The sequence below is a fragment of the Alternaria incomplexa genome (assembly GCF_024043165.1).
Source record: "Alternaria incomplexa strain BMP 0042 chromosome Unknown scaffold_16, whole genome shotgun sequence".
Lineage (NCBI taxonomy): Eukaryota > Fungi > Ascomycota > Dothideomycetes > Pleosporales > Pleosporaceae > Alternaria > Alternaria incomplexa.
In genome coordinates, this window is record NW_026249865.1 from 1 (window position 1) to 18,445 (window position 18,445).

Here is an 18,445-nt window from a genome sequence, read left to right on the forward strand (position 1 = left end):
TACAACAGCGGGGATTCGCTAGTGGTCACCCACCTAACTACTAATCCGCCGGTATCATGCTTGTATATGGCTGAGCGGACGGGAAGCCTAATTTTCATGATCCTATGGTCGTATGTGAAGGAACGGGTGGTTTTGGCGTAATATAAAGCCATTGCAAACCCAGGATACAGCAAGCCAATGGAAACAAGCTCAGCCAGATCACCGGCTAAGCGTTGTGTTATTGACAAGAGCGCGAACTTTGATAACGGTCAGACCTGATCTAGGACGCAATAAGATCTGAAGGTGTGTGTCGCAGGCCAAACGCTGTCGGAAACGTTGTTATTAATAACCTCGTGCGATGACCTTTATACAAGCTCAACTACGAGGTTACGAACAATACAATGCGCACGCTCTATTTCAGCTATTCTGTCTACAATACCCGCACCCGACCGTGCGACACATGTACGACGGGACATCCTAGAGTTCAAACTACCTAGGTAGCTCTGCCTCAATAACACTTTCTACAGAGTGAGGTGGTCTCCATATCTTAAGCACCTTTAATCCTACACTCTCCACCAGCGCCCGCCATTCAGCCTCCGTCCTCTCCTTCGCACCAAGACAAGCCATCATGGTGATATCAGACGTTGTCACACGAGCGAGCGGCTTGACCGAGCTAACCAAACTTTCATGAACGAGAAGCTTCGAATATCCGGGTTCCATAGCTTCGGCAAGGTGAGAAAGGATCTGCTTCGCCTGTGCGTCTTCCCAGTCGTGCAGCACGTTGTGCATGAAGTAGGCACGGGCACCTTTCACTGGCTGTGGTTTAAAAAAGTCATGAGGGTGGATAGAGATAGTGTCGTCAATAGTCAACTCCTTGAGGATATCGGGCAGGTCTTGGAGCACCAGACTGCGCTCAGGGATATCAGGGTGGCGCAGATGGAATTTGATCAGGTCGTGGCCCTTGCTACCACCGACATCGACGACAAGGGGCCGGTCAGGCTTGGACTCTTTCACAAGAGTCTCAGTTGGGTAAACATCAACCCAGGGCGTCAAGTTATGCTTGGAGTGACTCTCCATGGCATCATTAAATTCCCTTGCGGCGGCAGGGTTCGCGCCAAGGGACTGGAACAGATTCTCATCTGAGCCCCTCATGAACTGCCAGTTGCAGTCGTTGGGGTTAGTAGGGACTTTGTATCCCGTCTTCTTGAGGTAGGCTGGCAAAGTCCTGAACATGGGGGAATTGACGAAGCCATAAAATTCACCATAGACGTTGGCGAGGGCCTGATCCTCGGCGAGAGCGCGTACCCACGGTGTAGGCTTATAGGTATCCTCGGCGGTCTCGATGACAAGATTCTGCCCAGAAATTTGCCGAATCATGCGTCCTGCATTGCTGTCAGAATGCTCCTCAAGAGTTAAGCAGAACGGATATGTAACCTACGGATAAGTACTACATCGACACCCGTTAACTCAGCCAGTTCCGCGCACGTTTTCTCTCCGCCTCCGGTCTTGATCCATTTGCTGAAGACACCCGCGTCAATCAACGTCTTGATGCATGCATTGGTGGCCGGGTTGACCCAACAGTGCTGCCAAACAATGTCCCACGGCTTGTGTACTTTGCTCAAGGCCAGGGTCAGCGCGTCCATGGCACGGACGCGCTCTGCTTCGCTAGCGAAGGAGTTCGCGTCAAGGCCTTCCAGGGCTCCGACAAGTTGGTCTGCTGATGCCATGTTGGAAATAGGAATTAATTTTTGGGGAAAGATGCAGGAACAACGGGAACGATACGCCGTCTACTATTTGACAAAGAGTAATGCTGTTATCTACCGTAAATCGTGGCCATATCTACCGGCCGACTGGAGGTTTCCAAATACTATAGTAGTTAGTAAATTTCTTGTAACAGATAAGCGCGTACTAAGATCCATTCTTCCTCTGTGCACTTTTCCTGATACGTAAACTGACTTGAACGACACGTGATGTGGCTAAATTTCTACGGAGTAATTAGTCCCGAATCGCATCTAACAATCCGCACGATTTAATGCCACCCGGGTTGAAGTGGTTACCACTGATCAGTTGAGGACACGGTATCCGGAATTTGAGTGAGCAAGGATGTCTCAGGGGCAGACCCACCCGTTGGGCCCCCAACTTGTCACGCCGCTCTTGGCATGTAGTGCTTGGCACGCAGCCCCTCGAACTCTCGAGGGACCTTGACAAGACCTGCCTATTATAGCAGTTGAACTTTGGTATTGCTCAAGAGTCTGTATTGAGTTTCACAGTTCCTCGCCTTGATAGCATTCCAAGGTTACCTCAATAACATCATTTCAACAACATCAAAGCTTGCCCAATCGGATCATCACCACGACCCTGCTGCCCTATCGCGCGCGTAGATGCTTGAAGCAAGTACTGACCCCCACACTGATACCAAGCTACGTAGCACGATCGTCAATTGGCTTCGCCCATCGATCGCCCTTCGCGCTCGTCGTCACGTTAAACTCAAGCGTCTTGTGGATCTGGTCCGCCCGGGCGCCGTGGTAAACGAGCGGGATGTCATCGATGCTTTCACCGGTGTGGGTCGATGTCCTCTCCACGTCATCTAACTGATGCCTTAGAAGTTTTTCCCACCTTCCGCTGGTGCTGGATAGCCCTTGGTGGGCGGCGCTGCTGTGTCGTCCCTGGCTGGTGGTCCTACTACCATTGCCACTGCCACTGAGAGTCCGAACCTTGCCTCTGACCAAGCGGAAGAGCGGCCCCAGTGTCGGCAAAGAGGAGCATACCAGGAGAATACAACCCTCTCCTAAACCGAGTATATCGAGAAGCGGTACCGGGTCTAACAGAGTTAGTTCCATGCTGAGAAATATGTGGGATGAACAACTCACAAGTCGGGTTCTCAGCCAGTACTACGAAAATTTCTCCAAAGATTGTGAGTTTGTAGATGGTGAGGATGAAGGCCAGGATAGTGAGGCCCAGCGCGATCGAGACCAGGATACGGTTCTTGAGTGGCATGTTGAGGCGCATAATGAATGGGATCGGGTACACAGCGAAGAATACATCTAGGAAGGCAGAGTAGGCGGAAGTGAAATAGCCCAAATCTGACATGACCTTGACACTGGCACATTTTCCGCCCGGTATGGTTCTGTTCCAGCCAAATTCGACCGGATCGCATTGCTTGTACCACCAGATCGAGGTAGCCAATATGCAGGCCTGGGAGCTGAGCGCGAGGCCCCAGAATAGTATCGTCGTTTTGAGGCCGTAGTCCAGAATGCGCTTGAGAATAGCGATGATGGCGAACTTGGGTAGCGAAAACGTCCATATCAGTACCGAACTGATGATTACATTCCACTTGAGAGCTCGCGGTATCAATGGGGGATCGATGGCCTCCATCCTCCGTCCGAGACCGTACTGTGTGCCGATCGAGATCAGGATGCAGGTGACGAGCATCACAACGACGCAGAATACGGTGATATAGTCGTCCATTCCAAGGCCACCGCCTTTGCTGGACATGCGAGTGCCGACTCTCAACGCCACGAACACTGCAAGACAGTTAGCTGCCATTCGGCGCAACATAAGAGGGCTACTCGCCAGCTGTGACTGCGAACATAGACCAGCAAGCCCTATCAGCGATAGTGCCATAGTCTTCCACGTCCCACAGTCCCATGGTGTTGACGATTGGTGTTGCAAAGGTTTGCGGAACGTTAGACGCTCCTGGTGTGATAAAGTGGGCTCATTGTTAGATACACTGCCGTCGGATGCGTAGCATGCCGCGTAGGATTGCGCGTAGGATGCGTTCCATGTAACAGTCAGAATCCTTCGCCGGCCCCATGAAGTATCGATTTTCGCCACATAGTTGGAATGTGTTATTTAAATTGCCAATGCATACCGTGTACAGAGGATCGACATGTGATCGGAAACTCCTACAGGGGAAAATAGCAGGAAAATCATCTCGTACGGCATAATGACGGAAGTTGTTGAATGACTCAAGCGAATCAAAACACACCGATCGCCCTACCTTCTGAAAAGGTCAAGGGATTCCTACCCCAGGAGTTCCCGAAGTCCTGGCGAAACTCCGTATCAGCCCCGCGGTTCATGACTCATTTAACCGACATTCAGCTCTCTCCCAGAAATAAAGCAACATGTGACACGTTCGACACAAACACCCATATACCGCATGTGAAAGAAAGAGCATTTCGACATATCGTATAGTCAGCTGTCCGCCAAGAGGAAGCCAGAGTATGGAAACCAGCTCTCCCAAGCTAACGGCTACTGTATGAAGTTATATGCTACATCCAAGCGATCAGGTTCAACAGAGAAGGTGAATGATACAACACGGTGGGTCAGTGGCGTCAGCTCAGGCACATGTTGGTACATTGGGTACATAGGCTTGGAACCCTTGGGGCAGTAGTTAACTGCTTCAATATACACTCGAGACGTCACCTCTTTCAATAGGCGTAGAACATCGTAGTCTCAGAGTTCGAGCTCTTAATCCTCCTGTTCTCCCGCACCAACCACCAGCGCATGAACCATGCGCCAGCCGCACACATGAGTGCCATACCAGCACTCATAGCCAAGGGGAGGACGAACCGCGGCTCCGACCACTCTGGCCAGATGTACTATTTAACAGTAATTAGCTAGCATATCCAGGCGATCAAGATGCGAAACTTACGGGAGTCCAGATCAAGCTGAGTGTAGCTGCGACGTTGGCAATAGCCAGCGCCGCAGATTTCTTCTCTCTCGTTTGTCCACAGGTTGAGGACACCCATCCGAGGATAATGCTATTGACGCCATACGTGCCGATGGTAAAGACGCACATGGCGAAGTACCTCGCGCCCACGTTCATGGTCGCGCAGCCGAGCACGAAGCCAAAGACAGCCACGCCTTTGGCAATGGTAATGTGCCAGGTGCGTTCGTTGAAATGGCCGGACGATATGGCCCATGCGACGGAGAATGCGCCCGCAATTAAGTAAGGTGGGCATGTCAATACGAGTGTGACTTCTTGAGAGAAGCCGAGTGTGTTGACGATCGTTGGCATGAAGTTCTTGAACCTGCAGAGGTAGGGGTACGAAGTCAGTATATGTCTCACATGCACTTCGTACAGTCAAAACTTACCCATTGGTAGCAATGTGCCTAAACAATGTCAGAGATGGTAATTGTAGCGGGACCGATGGAACTAACAGGTGTTGCATGTAGACGAACACCCAAACTTTGGGGTCGCGGATAGCTTCCTTGAGGCCTGCGAGCATGGAGACGTCGGCGGAGTGGCCGACCGTGTCTCTCGCGACCCGAGCGTGCGCAAGTTGGCGTTCTTCGGGGTTGAGCCACCATGTGGTTAAAGGCTCGTCAGGGAGGGTAAAGCAAGCTATTACGGCAATGATGAAGGTGACGACACCCTGTATTATGAACAACCAACGCCATCCGCTTGACGTGAGGTCAGTATCTGTTTCACAAGAACTGTGTGGGGATCATACCTGATACCACGGACACCATCGAGTTTGAAGACGCCAAGCGCAATGAGTCCAGCGAATGACGACGCGAGGATGTTGCCAGAGTAGAGAATGCTGATGCGTGTCGCAATCTCCTTCCTCGTGTAGAAGATACTCAAGAGATACAACGCTCCTGGGTAGTATGGTGCCTCGACTACACCTAGGAAAAAGCGCACAAGTACGATGCCTGTGTAGTTGTGTACGATAGCTGTAAGCCCGCTTACAATCGCCCATCCCATCATACAAATTCCCATGTACCACGAAGGTTTTACTCGAGTGATGATCATGTTACTCGGTATCTGACCTAGGATATACCCGACGAAAAGAATAGAGATAGCAGTGCTGTATTGGTTGCTGGTGAGTCCAAGGTCGTCTTGGAAACCATTGAGGCGAGCGAGGGTAATGGCGTTGCGGTCCAGGTAGTTGAGCCAGTACATCAACCAAAGCATGGGCTGTATCAGGTAATTAGCCAAAATTTGGGAGGTATGGCAATAGTTGACTGACCATGATCCAGATATCCAGCTTCCTGACGAGCTTCTTCTCCTCGGGGCTCGTCTTGGCCACGGCCCCAGAGTAATCACCTTTGACCTCGACCTTCTCATACTCCGTATGCTGGCTCTGGAATTTCTCGTCGATGGGATCCATGGTGTGACCTGGCATGGGAGATCCTACGCCCTGCACGGGCTCAGATTGTGGTACGGCCATGGTATCGTCAACAGAACCTTTCAGCGTCAAAAGTAGGGCAAGAACCCAAGCTAAAGGCACTGCGAAAAAGATGCATGGCCCTATTGACGGGGCAATGATTTATAACGAATCTCTTTCATCTACCCCGCGCATCGAACACTAGTCCTTCTCCCCATGGGGTCGCCCCGGATAATGGCGTCCTCGCACCAGATATCGACATGAAAGTCAGGCTTGGGGCGCTAAGATCCCAACTTTGGTAGTCCCGCTCCGAAGCGCTGACTCGCAGTGGCGGGCCATCACCCCTCGGCGACGCCGCCCCGAGCAAGACTACCGGTGGACTGCTTGGCAACGACGCCGCTCGGCGTACCCATGCCGAAAGATGCAAATACAACTATTCTAGAGCGACCGCATGTTCCGTAAGCCGCAAGCGTGACAGGTGTGGTGATTATGGCGCCAATAATTCCAGTCAATTGATCGTGGCCAATTTCCGGCACACTCGAAACTGTCAATTGATTGCTTCACCCCGCGCAAAAGCGGGCAGCCTCATGCTAGGCCAGCTTTAGCAACGGTGGGAGCATGCTGACATCAAAAATGCGTATCCATTGTCATGTCGTTGAGCTGAGGTTCCATACCACCGTACAAGTCGAAGCTGTCGAACCACGCCTGAGAGAACCGATACACAGACATGTCGACTTGTTGTTGATCGTACATTTGTCGTAGATCATACGCAGAGCCCTTGAATTCATTCTCGATCGCCAGTGGGGATGCATTAGACACCATTCCATCGGCTCCGACAGGTTGAAGGTATTGTGCGTGCATCCAGTGAGGCTGGCCCAACTCATTCGAGTCTGTATCCGCCGCCAGCTCCGACCGATTGTTGCACTGGTGGGCACTGTCTTCTGTGCTGTTGGCCGCAGGGGTGGTGACGGCGATGGGGTGTGTGCTGAATTTGATAACGTCGATTAGGATAGCATCGCTCAGCCTGTTGAAGACATCGACGCAGCGTTGCAACGACTTCCATCTTTCCGATACCGCTACAAGGACGTTTGAGCATGTTCGTGTGTCGCTAATCACTTCCATAGTGCTTGGGTCTCTGATCAGCAGACCACCTAGTCGTTGACCTTGCTGTCTCCGAATGGCCTGGTAGTGCATCGTTACAGCGTACACATATGATAACCCTGCCATAAACAAAGCTTGTAATGAGAGCCAGCTGTGATTCAAGAGCCCCATACGATGAAGGCTAGCGTACGAGGATATGGAAGCCTGAGAGGAGGCGAAAATCGCTTGTACCGCAACTGAGTCTCTTGACGTGTCCAGTGTGGGCGACGGTCGATGGAGCATTAGCACGGCGTTATGGTATATCATCTCGAACCAGGTTGGCGAGGTGAAGCAAGATGAAGGCCTGCCTTCATCCAGAGAACCCGGATGAGCGACGGTTTCGGCATTCAGTCGCCAAACTCTGAGGTCGGCAGCGAATTCATCTCTACGGTGGCGGAGTTCCTCATCCGACTGATTTCTTCGACGGTGACTGTGCAGAGTCTGGATGATATCACCACACAGTAGGCGATACTTGATGATCTGAACGAAAATTGGTATGCGGCGGCATTTGACCAGGTGCTCGGCCATGGGCGTTCCGAGTCCAGAAAGCAGGATCTCGTCACATAGGTCAGACGGTAGTGCCGCATCTACGTCATCGTTGCGAATTGCTAGAGGTCTGCCAAGTATGTTGCTGACTATTCTAGTACGTTGTCAGCTAGTCCACCCTCTGGCATATGCTCGCGTCACAATTGCCTAACATACCTGTCCATAGCCACAATGCTCCAAAAGCAAAGCCGGGAAACTTCCTGCTGTACAAGATCGGCACTCAAGTCTGCATTACTTGTACAGTCATCTGAGCGTTTGTAAGGATATGCAGTTTCACAGTGAAGGCCAAGTTCCAGGGCAATTCTGCTTCCCACTCCTACCAGATGCCACATGCCTGTGTAATTATCAGATGGCTCTTGCGATCAGGCAAGGTCTGCTCTGATGTACGGAGGTGTAGCAACATACTGGCTGAGGTATCTTCCATGGAACTGCTCATGCGATACTGAATCAACAGGATGACTGCTTGAAGTGCACCGAGCCCGCCTTTCTCCAAGACGGTCGAGGCTCGCTTCATCGCCCGTATGTAATGAGTATGAGCACTTGGTAGCCCCTGCCAATCAGACCGGCAGATGCTGGCTGTCGCGATAGCAAGAACCATGTCGAAAATGAAGGTTTCACTAGCGGAGCGCGTGGAGGAGGTCGCGTTCGAGCTGTATATTTCCGAAAGCATCGCATTGAGAGTAGCAGGGAGGACAACAGGGTAGCGTAAGTGGTCGTGGTTGAGATAGGACAGTACAAGTCTGCTCGCTATCTGTTCAGATGGTAAGTCTCGAGCAAACTCAATAGCCGAAGCAGTCGCGTTGATAGCATCAGCGTCAACAGGTGGAGTTGTCGACGGCGTTGAAGTTTCAACGTCCACATTGGCTCTGATGAAGTTCGCGAGAAGTATGCCGCTTGAGGACCCCAGATAGTTCCTTTCTCCGGACGCATTGATCGAGAGGTAGGACACTTCACCCGCGACGTCGGTAGATGTACGACGCTGCGAAGTGCCACTGTCGTTTCTGGAATGGTTACTTTGGACATTGGGGGCGGAATTTTGGCCTGTAGAGGATACTGAGTCTGCCCTCCTTTGTTGCACAAGAGTCCTGTTCTGAACTTCTAAGCGCTTAATTCTTCGTTCAAGCGTGTCTACGTGGGCCTGGCTATAGGTGCGTGCTTTGGTCCGATCTGTATAGCGGCATTCTGATCCATTCAAGCTGCATCGTCGGCACGGGAGAAGCTTGTCGCATCGAACCTTCCTCTCATGACAGTGATCGCACCTGCACGTCGACGTTAGCGCTCTATACGCGTCGAGACGCGTTATGACCGACCGGGTAATGGGCTACGAAGACATACGCTTGCATGGCTAGGATCGTGCCCTTGCGCGTCTGAGAAGCTCGGTGCCCAGATCCGAGAGTTTCGGTGTGTGGGAGCGAGATGTGGAGTAGGAAGAGAACCGCTGGCCGAGATGTTGGCATGGTGCAAGTGCCGGCACCGGGAAGCGGGCGAGCAGTAGCGTGATTCGGCCTCGGCCCTCCACGACCGAGGATGGAGTCATTCTGCACGAACAATTACACTAGTATGATGGCGTCGATGTCGTGAGTTGAACAGTAAACACGCTCGCAATGTGCGCGACAGACTGTGGGGTAATTTACTCCCCAACGTTGACATGCGACACGCGACATCTTCCAAGGTTGTCCTCGCCCACTCACGTGCACGTGCCTGCGATGACGCAGAGCGAAATGGACCACTCACAACTTCCGCAGCCCACACACTGCAAGAACGTGCAGCGGGCTCCAAAAACCATATCGATGACCATCAATACCAAAGTCAGTAGCGAGGTCAGGAGAATATTCTGATATCAGCGCCAGGCGACAGACGGCCGGAACGTCTGGGCCGACAACAATACCTCCCTAGGTATATATTACCTGGACAGGCCTACTACTACCGCGTCTGGTCCAGCCCGTACTACCCTTGATACTTGAGTATGCAGGCTATCCTTTCTACAAAATAGAACTGGGGTAGATGGTGCCTTAGGTGTCTGCGCTACCACGAAGCTCTTCTGGCTACATCGCAATTGCGCAGGCTGCAGCGAGCCCGCCAGGGGCAAGAACCCGACAGTAGCGACATACATTACACCCGCAATTCCGCGCGACCAACGACGCGCAACTTCCTATAAACCCCGACCTTGGTTCCACTCCCGCTCACGTCTTCAACTCTTGTCAACGAAGCCCAATCCATCACCATGGTAGTCAGCCCGCTCTTAACACAGCCGATGTCCTATGAGCCCATCGAAACACGCCTTGCCGCCATGCGCGCTGCTCTATCCGAAGGCTTCTCTCCCAACGAAATGGACAGGCGCCCCCGCGGTGTAGGCCGCCCGCTAGACTGTGCAATCGAAGATGGCTGGCCTGCCGACTTTGCCCATCTTAAGCAAAATCTCCCTATCGTCCATCTGCTTCTCGAAGCCGGGGCTGATCCCAGGCTTCCTTCTCGGGATCCGCCCGGCCGCTCGCCGATTGATTCCCTAGAGGCCTGGTTCAAGCAGTATGAGATCAGCGGGCATGAATTCGGCCCTGAGCATTTGGAGCTGAAACCATTCTTTGAGAAGGCTTTAGAAGCTATGAAGGAAGTTGCTGATGAGCTTAATGGTGAGTTTGCGTTGACATAGTGTTGTGTATGTTTCTTGCTCGTTGGCTAAGCTAAAGTGCGATTAGCAAAAGACGCCGCAGAAGCAGCTGAAGCAGCCAGAAAAGCTCGTAGAGAGAGACCGTTGTTTGGTAGGCTGAAGTTTTGGTGACGCGATCGATGTAGCTGCAAGAAGTGGTAACAATGGGTTTGCGCGTTCAGCCCGCGGAACCGGCTTAGCTCTTTGCTCATGAGGCGGCACTGCAATTTATCTGGTGGCTTCAGCATGATCGAGAGCACGGGTATAGTGTGGGCAGTAAACAGAATGTAGTATCTTGTACCTGTCTCAGGACCGGAGGCGATCCGGTGACAAACTTCTAAAATCGTGACTACCAGGACGGGAAGATGGAAGACAAGAAGGCAGAAAGGCGGCAAGGGAAGGAACTGCAAAGAGCACCAATGGAGACGAATGCGATTTGTCCAATGCTCATGTGCTCTTACCTTTTGCATATCGTACGTCCTTGTCTATTTATACACGCCACATTCAGGTTGATTGGGGCTCTCCACCATACAGCGTCGTCATGTAGTGGCATTTTTCAAGATATTATACTGTACAACCCCATGGCATCCGATCAATCCTCGATATCATCATCGCTCAACGTTAGACTAGCACCTTTGTCCGCTAAACCAGCAATCGCTGTTTCCGGCTCTTGTGCCTTACTCTCAAACTTCACCCGTCCTCTCTTCTTCGGCGTCTCCAGAGTCGGTTTGTCCGTAGACCACTGCTCTTGCTCGCCAGGGCGAATATCTTCTTCAGCGTCATCTTCTTCAGTGGCACCGGAGAGAGCATTTCCGGTGAAGGCTGTGATCTTCCGGATTTCGCGCACGGTGGCTGCTGTGGATGGGTTCGGCATGCGTGATTTGCGCAAGATGGTGGTCATGTAAGGTAGACGTTCAAGAAGCATTTCGTTCCGCGCCGAGCCACCGCTTCCAAGGTGAATTGAAGCTGGCGCATCTTCTTCGGCATCTTTCGAGCCGGATGCCGATGTGGGCTGCGAGAACGAAGCGTTGCCTTTCCACGACTCGACTCCTCCGCTCGTGAAAGCCGCTTTCGATGTAGTTGACCCTGTCGAAAAGAGCTCACCGCGTTGCGCCTTTGATACCCACATCTCCAGTGAACCTTCAATTTCTTCTTGTTGTTTCCATAACCGCAGCGACGCCGGATAGTACATGACGAACGCGTTGCCTTTTGCCACTCCACCACTTGCTCCTTGGCCTTTTGTTTTGATGCCCATGATGCCTGGAGGCGGTGCTACGCGCTTAACGGGATATGGCAGGTTATACAGAAGCCCTCGTACACTCGTCTGAAAGCACATCTCGTCTTGGCGTAGATTGTCCGCACTAGTTCCTTGGAGGACCCGTCGGCCAGCGCCCGCACCAAAGCGGTCCGGCGATAGAAGGTCGGCATCGGAAAGAGCTTCTATACAGCCCTCAATAGAGTCCATGGTCTCCTCACTATCCGCAGCTCCGCAGGACAGGACATAGTTTTCATGGAGAGCAGCGACAAAGGTCTGGGTATCGGTACCCAGCTCATCGATGAGCGTGTCGACATTGACCTCCGAGGCCTTCGGTCTTCGCCTTTCTGGAAACCAGTTCGGTGGATGTGCCACGGGTGTGCTAGAGTCCTCCGGTAGACGCTTGTTGTACACAACCCTCCCAACAGCGTGGAAGATGCCGAGAGTGCTTTCGCGCTGTGTCACCATTTCGAGCGACTCTTGCTCGATCTTCGTCATCGGTATGTCTTTCGGGCCCTTCTTCTTCGTGAGGTTGACCTTCGCGCCCCAGCCTTCCGCATCATCACCTCGCAGGCAGAGGAACTCGAGGGAGGAGACAGCGCTGCGGATGTCTCCAAGTTCTGCAAGACGCTGAATTGCCTGTGGCCCTAGAGTCTTCTTGCGCCCGGATTTGCGCGCCTCCTTGACAACAATCGTTTCTAGCGCCTTTGTCATGTATGTGGGGGCGATTGGGTTGAACTCGAAAACAGACACTCCGGGATGGGTCAGAATCTCAGGGCCCAACAGCCGATGTGCAGTGAAGCTGTCGGCTGCGGCCGTGTTGGTAGACAGCAGGGTCTCGGATATTATCATTACGATTGGGGTCACTGGCTGCTCGGGATCGACCTGGGTCGAAAAGAAAGCAGTAGCTGATTGCGTATTGGCAGCAAGATAGTTGAGGACGGAGGAGCGAAAAGATTGAACGGCCGGAGAAGTACGTGTGAATGTATTCGGAAACTCCTCTACTAGGACCAGCTGCTTCTGCCTTTCAGTCTGACTGTTGGACGAAGCCGTCTGGGCACTCATTGTCGGCTCATCGAAGGCCAGACTACCAAAGGCTCCAGTCCTTCCAACGAATTCTTCGAACTGTGCAGTAGCAGACACAAAGCTGTCGGAGGTTGACATGGAACCTATAGGGTTCTTCCATTCATGCATGTGGATGCCCAGTTCCTTGGACAGCAGGGACATGGTGGTGGTCTTCCCACTGCCAGCAGGGCCTTTGAGCAGCAGCAATCGCTTGCGTGCCTTGCCGCTGAAGACGTCTGTGAGCCATGTCCGCACGTCCGCCACCTTCCTCTTATGCACAGCGAGCTCATCGAGCGACACTGGGCCGTACTTTTCAGTCCACGGCCGCCGGTCTTCTGTATCCTGCCGCGCTGGCTGGGACGATATCGGTGTGGTGGATAGCGGGGTTGTACTACGCGCTCCGCTCGCTGTTCGCAGGAACTTCTGCCTGTTGCTCACAGCATTGCCAGGGTCCGTTGGCGCTGTCGCAGCGATCGGTCTCTTACGAACGGGGAGGGGTTTCGGGGGCTTGATGGACGGCGCATTGTCTGAGGAATCAAAGATATCGTCTACATCTTCAATTGACAGGGCCGGTTTCTCAGGGCTCGGCGTGGGGTGTAGCGACTGCGAGCGCGGTATATTACTGAAGAAAGAAGTGATAGGCTTGGATGCTGGCTTTGCTTTAGCCGGCGATTTGGCTGGAGACTTCTTAGTAGGAACTGCTCGCGATCGCGTGGGCGAGGCTGCACGTGTGTGGGATCGGGTGCCTGTTAGTGTGCCCCTCTTGGGACGCGCGGGAGGCGGTGTATGTGAATCATCCGCCTCAGACTCGGATGAGACGACGATCGGCTTTTTGCGCGTGGCCCGAAGCTTAGCCATGCCGCCCCCGTTTGATGGACCTGGAGAGCACTCGAACGCAGAGTGACATGCTCAGTGCTAGGCCGGTTGGGGGTGCAGAGCGCGTGATGGGAGTCCAGCAGCCGTGTCGAGTCTGCGTCGCGTCGGAGCGCGGAGGAAGTTCCACGGGCCCAAGCGCGCTAGGCACGGTGGGGCCAAGAGCTGCTAAGGCTGTTGACAACGCACCTCTTTTCTGCATCTTCACACACACCGCTGCTCTTTTCCCGCTAGCACCCGCTGTAGTGCGCTCCTTTCGAGGCTCATATGCAGCTAACTTGTCCAACCGGAGACCGCCACAACGCCCTCCCTGCCACTGCTGCAGGAGGTTCAATTTTCGAGCCCCAGCGGCGTCATCGCGTGCATATCGGCTCGTTGAATCGCTGTCCGACAGTAAACATCAACAAAGAATTCGGTCCATGGCCTGTGGCCGGTCCACTGTCGCTGGCCGCCATCGTCGTACAGAGTGAGCAGCGCAGCAAGACCATATAGACGTAATTGTACCAGACATGCGAAGTCGCATACGATGGCTGGTAACGCAACGCTCGGGGCATATAAATTAGACCGCTCGAGTTTACGATGAGCTGGCACTTCCCTGCCAATCTCCCATTGGGCGGGAAGGCGTTTGCAGCTTGTACTATCCTCTTCCATTCTTTTCACTGCCGCATTCCTTATATGCTGATTTCGCGCGTGCTCGTTGTTTTTTGACATGTTCCCCGTCGTCATGCTCCGTTAACAGGCGCCTTTTTTATTTTTGCGAGTATCTGAGCTCAACGTGAGAAGCGCAAACTCCAGCGCAGGATTCGGGAGTTCTTGTTGCCTTTAACGCTATCTACAAGAACTATCACGTGTGGCGGCCGTTATGGCAAAGAAGAAGAAAAGCAGCAAGAAACCGGTGGAGCCCGTTGCTCCACCTGACAACGTGCCAACGAATGCTGCGGAACCAATTCCTGATGCGCCTGAAGCTCCATTGACAGCAGAGGAATCAGCCACAGAAGCAGAGTCCGGGGAGCAGTCCATGCCAACCGCTTCCGAAGTGGAGCCCGACGAGGGTACGGTTCCCACGCTGGTGGAAGAGTCCACATCTGCACCCTCACAACACCCTGAGACCATAGAGACTATACCAGTCGAGGCTACAGAGGCACCGGCCACTGAGATCACACCTGCTGCAGAGCTAGATCCACCTATGGGGGAAGAGCAGGAATCTGGGTCGCCAGCGGATACTACCGAGGCCGTGGAGTCAGAGATTGCCGGGCAAAGCGCTGAAGACATGCATCATACTACAGCAGAAGATGAAGAGTCATCGGTTATTTGGGTTGGAGACGCGCACGACCCAGAACCCGATACAGAGCAGCAAAATACTCCCCAGGAACAGCAGCCCCTACAACTAGACGAAGAGGCCACACCCCAGCCAGACCCTGTTCCAACTCAAGATTCTATTGAACCAGCAGACACGCCGGTTGAAGACACACTCCCGCCACAAGAATCTACAGCGAAGCTAGCGCCTGAACCAGAACCTGAAGTAATTACTACCACCGCGGAAGAAGCTATCGAACCGATAGACCAGATGGATGGCGGTCTTTATGAGAACGGAGCCGAGCAAGATCTGGCGGAGATAGTCGAGGTACCAGAGGCACCAGGGGCACCAGGGGCACCAGAGATAATGGAAGCACCTGAAGTACCAGAGGCGCTGGAAGTGCCAGAGGCACCCGAAGCTCCAGACACACTCACAGTACCAGAAGCTCCAGAGGCTCCAGAGGCACCTGAAGTGCCAGAATTACTAGAGGTACCTGAAGCTCCCGAAGCTCCCGAAGCTACCGAAGCGCCGGAAGTGCCAGAAGCACCAGAGGTATCGCAACCGCCAGAAGCTGTCGAAGCGCCAGAAGTACCCAACGCACCCGAAGCACCCGAAGCACCCGAAGCACCCGAAGCACCCGAAGCACCCGAAGCACCAGGGGTACCAGAGGAACCAGAAGTCCTAGAAGCGCCAGAGGCTCCCGAAGTACCTGAGGTACCAGAAGCGCCTGAAGTACCAGAAGCACCGGAAGTATCAGAAGCACCGGAAGTACCAGAAGCGCCAGAGGCCCCCGCTGCACCTCTGGCTCCATCAGTGGTGTCAGCTGGGAGTGATGAGGACGACATCATCGAAGCTTTTACAGTCGAGGATCTATCAGCACCGGAACCAGAGCCTGAGGCCGTTCCAATAGCAGTCGAACGGTCGGTGGACGTCGGGCTACCAGATGCGCCTGTCGAAGGAATATCAGCATCAGAAGCCCCCGAGACAATCACACAGCCTGAGTCTATTCCCGAGACTTCGTCTACAGATGCCCACATTGAGCCGATAGAAGAGCTCGTCGTAGCTGCCCAAGACGAAGTACCAAGACAGCATGCCGACCGAGAGCAAGAGCGGCTTGAGGCCGAAGCAGCGGCCGCGGCTGAGGCTCAAGAATCTGCCTCGCTAGCGCAGGCCGCCCAATCTCAGGAAGACGCACAGCGAGAAGAACTGAAGAGATTGGAGCAAGAAGCAATCGAGCACGAGAGGTTAGCTAAGGAGGCCGAGGCCAACAGACTACTGGAGGAGCAACGCGCAAGAGAGGCCCAAGAAGAGCTGGAAGCTGCCGAAGCTGTGAAACGGGCTCTAGAAACCATGAGAGCCAAGAAGGAAGAGCAGCACAAGGAGACCGAGAGGCTCGAACAAGAGCGACTGGCCCGTGAAAGACTCGAGCAAGAGAAGTTAGAGCAGATTGTCGAAGCGAGGAAGCTTCTGGCATTAATGGAAGAAGAACGGAGGGCCGCAGAGATCCAAGAAGAGGCCGAAGCCGCTGCAGTCGCCGAAAAGGCTCGGAAAGAGAAGGAAGAGGTCGAAGCTGCTGCTGCTGCCGAACGTGCTCGACAAGAGAAGGAAGAACTCCGGCAAGAACAATTACGACGTGAGAGAGCCGAAGAGGCTCGAATTGCTAGGAAAGCCCGAGCAGCTGCGGATGTCCTTGCGGAAGAGCAGAGAGAAGAAGCAGAACGGTTGGAACGGCTAGCCCAGGACGAGTCACGTGAGCAAGCCGAGATACCATTCATCGCACGTCGATCCATGATCGAATCAGCACGTGCTCCGTCACCTCCTTCGGGAGTACCTGACATGCACGATCGTTCTCCAGTCTCTGATCGACCATTTCGATCGTATCGATCTTTCGCGCCACATGCACCGAAGCTTAGAACACACGAAGCGGGTCCAAACCATGCACCGAAGCCTTATGCTGTGGCACAGCTCATTGAGGATAACAGACCTGCGGCCCCGAGCCCGCCAATGAGTAAAGCTCGACCAAGGTATGTGAATTCCATTTCTCAGTCCGGTGAGGTAGTCGCTCGGCGCTTCTTCGGCGGACCGTCAACCACGACGCCGGACCCAAAGCGAACATGCTCGAGATACATAAGGTTCCTGGCCGAACTCTGATGGATTACGATACTAACTACATGTTTCCCTCTAGACACGCTCCAACCTTTGACAGCGACGACGATTCAGATTCTGCTCTAGTACAAAACAGGATAGCGTCGAGGCGTCCATTTAGCGGTGAAGCGCATGAAGTGTCGCGGTCCCACTTAGGCCCACATCAACCACGTAGCGCTTTTGCATCCCGAGTGCCTGTTGAGCCCACCTATCCGGCCCCTCCACCAAATTATCATCCCAGCTACTATGCCCCGCCAGCCCAGCCGCCTCACCACTACCCAGATCATGCCTACGGCATGAGTCAGCAGGGTTATCCCGCGCCTAACCCCAATCCTTACGGCCCTTCGTCGCATTCTTCCTCCCCTCCCTACCAGGAATCATGGAGCCAATACCCACCCGGGTACCCTCCTTATGGCAGCCCACATCATCGACAGGACTCCTCTGGTTCTAGAGACCTTCATTCACATGTTTTAGCCAGTCGACCTGCAATCGAACACGTGTCTGGCGACGCACTCTCACATATCCCGCAGACTGATCTGCACGTTCTACTTGCGCATTACAAAGAGACTCACAACCAACTGCGTGCTAGGGAGGACCTGCTTCGTCGGCAAACTGCTGAGCAAGAGCAGAAACTCCGCGCAAAGGATGGTGAGATTGGTGAGCTGAAGCAGAAGATTCGCAACTTGGAAGACAGACATTCAGCCGAGGCAACCAGACTACACTTTCAGATCGGGAATCTGGAAGAGCAGGTCAGAGAGCTCCGAGAGCTGATTGCTGAAACCAAGAAAGCTAGAAGAGACGCCGAAGAGACCAAGTTAGTACTGGATGCAGCCATGAGGTCGTGGGAGGACAGGTACAAAGAGCTGGAAGATGTGCATCGCACGCTGGAGAGGACCTCTGCCGAGGAGAGGGAAAGAGCATGGAGAGATTTCGACGAATGGAAGGAGGCCACGAACACGAAACACGATGCGGAGAAGATCGCCCTTGCTATCCAATTCGACAAGAAGCTGAAGCAAGCTGGGCAAGATGCTGCCGAGGCGGCTGAGCTCAGGGCTCAGCTTCAAGCAGCTCTTGACCGAGAGCAAGAACTCATCAGGGAGCGCGACGACCTTCAGAAGATGCGAGAAGACTCAGATCGCCGGGCTGGGGAAGAAGCAGCGAGAGCCGATCAACTGGCGAGAGAGAAGGATGAGCTGATGAACTCGTTCGACCAACTCAGAGCCGAAAGTCAGAGGGAGAAGGAGGTCATCAGAAGCGTTGCCAGCAACCTCGAGTCGGAGAAGTCTAGACTTGAGAAGATGATGGAATGCTATGGTGACATCGCCGAGATCAAGAGCAAGGGCGACAGCTACTAGTAAGTGATTCCCGGTTTTGCACATTCGCTC

General features: G+C 53.5%; 7 protein-coding genes across 7 annotated transcripts; 2 read left to right on the top strand and 5 right to left on the bottom strand.

Annotated features, from left to right (window-relative positions):
* Nucleotides 1-468: 468 nt before the first annotated feature.
* Nucleotides 469-1,706, bottom strand: J4E90_009379 (uncharacterized protein; the record flags this gene model as incomplete). Its single annotated transcript, XM_051438898.1, has 2 exons — nucleotides 469-1,361; nucleotides 1,418-1,706. 2 exons carry the CDS (start codon nucleotides 1,704-1,706, stop codon nucleotides 469-471), a joined length of 1,182 nt encoding a protein of 393 aa, XP_051286975.1.
* Nucleotides 1,707-2,399: 693 nt separating this feature from the next.
* On the bottom strand, nucleotides 2,400-3,628 carry J4E90_009380 (uncharacterized protein; the record flags this gene model as incomplete). Its single annotated transcript, XM_051438899.1, has 3 exons — nucleotides 2,400-2,800; nucleotides 2,850-3,487; nucleotides 3,549-3,628. The coding sequence occupies 3 exons, from the start codon at nucleotides 3,626-3,628 to the stop codon at nucleotides 2,400-2,402; spliced, it is 1,119 nt and encodes a 372-aa protein (XP_051286976.1).
* A 781-nt stretch (nucleotides 3,629-4,409) lies between these two features.
* J4E90_009381 (uncharacterized protein) lies at nucleotides 4,410-6,155 on the bottom strand (the record flags this gene model as incomplete). The annotated part of the gene is made up of 6 exons (XM_051438900.1): nucleotides 4,410-4,580; nucleotides 4,634-5,012; nucleotides 5,077-5,094; nucleotides 5,143-5,385; nucleotides 5,436-5,902; nucleotides 5,955-6,155. 6 exons carry the CDS (start codon nucleotides 6,153-6,155, stop codon nucleotides 4,410-4,412), a joined length of 1,479 nt encoding a protein of 492 aa, XP_051286977.1.
* A 564-nt stretch (nucleotides 6,156-6,719) lies between these two features.
* J4E90_009382 (uncharacterized protein) lies at nucleotides 6,720-7,760 on the bottom strand (the record flags this gene model as incomplete). Its single annotated transcript, XM_051438901.1, has 1 exon — nucleotides 6,720-7,760. One exon carries the CDS (start codon nucleotides 7,758-7,760, stop codon nucleotides 6,720-6,722), a length of 1,041 nt encoding a protein of 346 aa, XP_051286978.1.
* A 2,242-nt stretch (nucleotides 7,761-10,002) lies between these two features.
* On the top strand, nucleotides 10,003-10,428 carry J4E90_009383 (uncharacterized protein; the record flags this gene model as incomplete). The annotated part of the gene is made up of 1 exon (XM_051438902.1): nucleotides 10,003-10,428. The coding sequence occupies one exon, from the start codon at nucleotides 10,003-10,005 to the stop codon at nucleotides 10,426-10,428; it is 426 nt and encodes a 141-aa protein (XP_051286979.1).
* A 589-nt stretch (nucleotides 10,429-11,017) lies between these two features.
* J4E90_009384 (uncharacterized protein) lies at nucleotides 11,018-13,603 on the bottom strand (the record flags this gene model as incomplete). The annotated part of the gene is made up of 1 exon (XM_051438903.1): nucleotides 11,018-13,603. One exon carries the CDS (start codon nucleotides 13,601-13,603, stop codon nucleotides 11,018-11,020), a length of 2,586 nt encoding a protein of 861 aa, XP_051286980.1.
* Nucleotides 13,604-14,480: 877 nt separating this feature from the next.
* Nucleotides 14,481-18,415, top strand: J4E90_009385 (uncharacterized protein; the record flags this gene model as incomplete). The annotated part of the gene is made up of 2 exons (XM_051438904.1): nucleotides 14,481-16,939; nucleotides 17,650-18,415. The coding sequence occupies 2 exons, from the start codon at nucleotides 14,481-14,483 to the stop codon at nucleotides 18,413-18,415; spliced, it is 3,225 nt and encodes a 1,074-aa protein (XP_051286981.1).
* Between the last annotated feature and the right edge of the window lie 30 nt (nucleotides 18,416-18,445).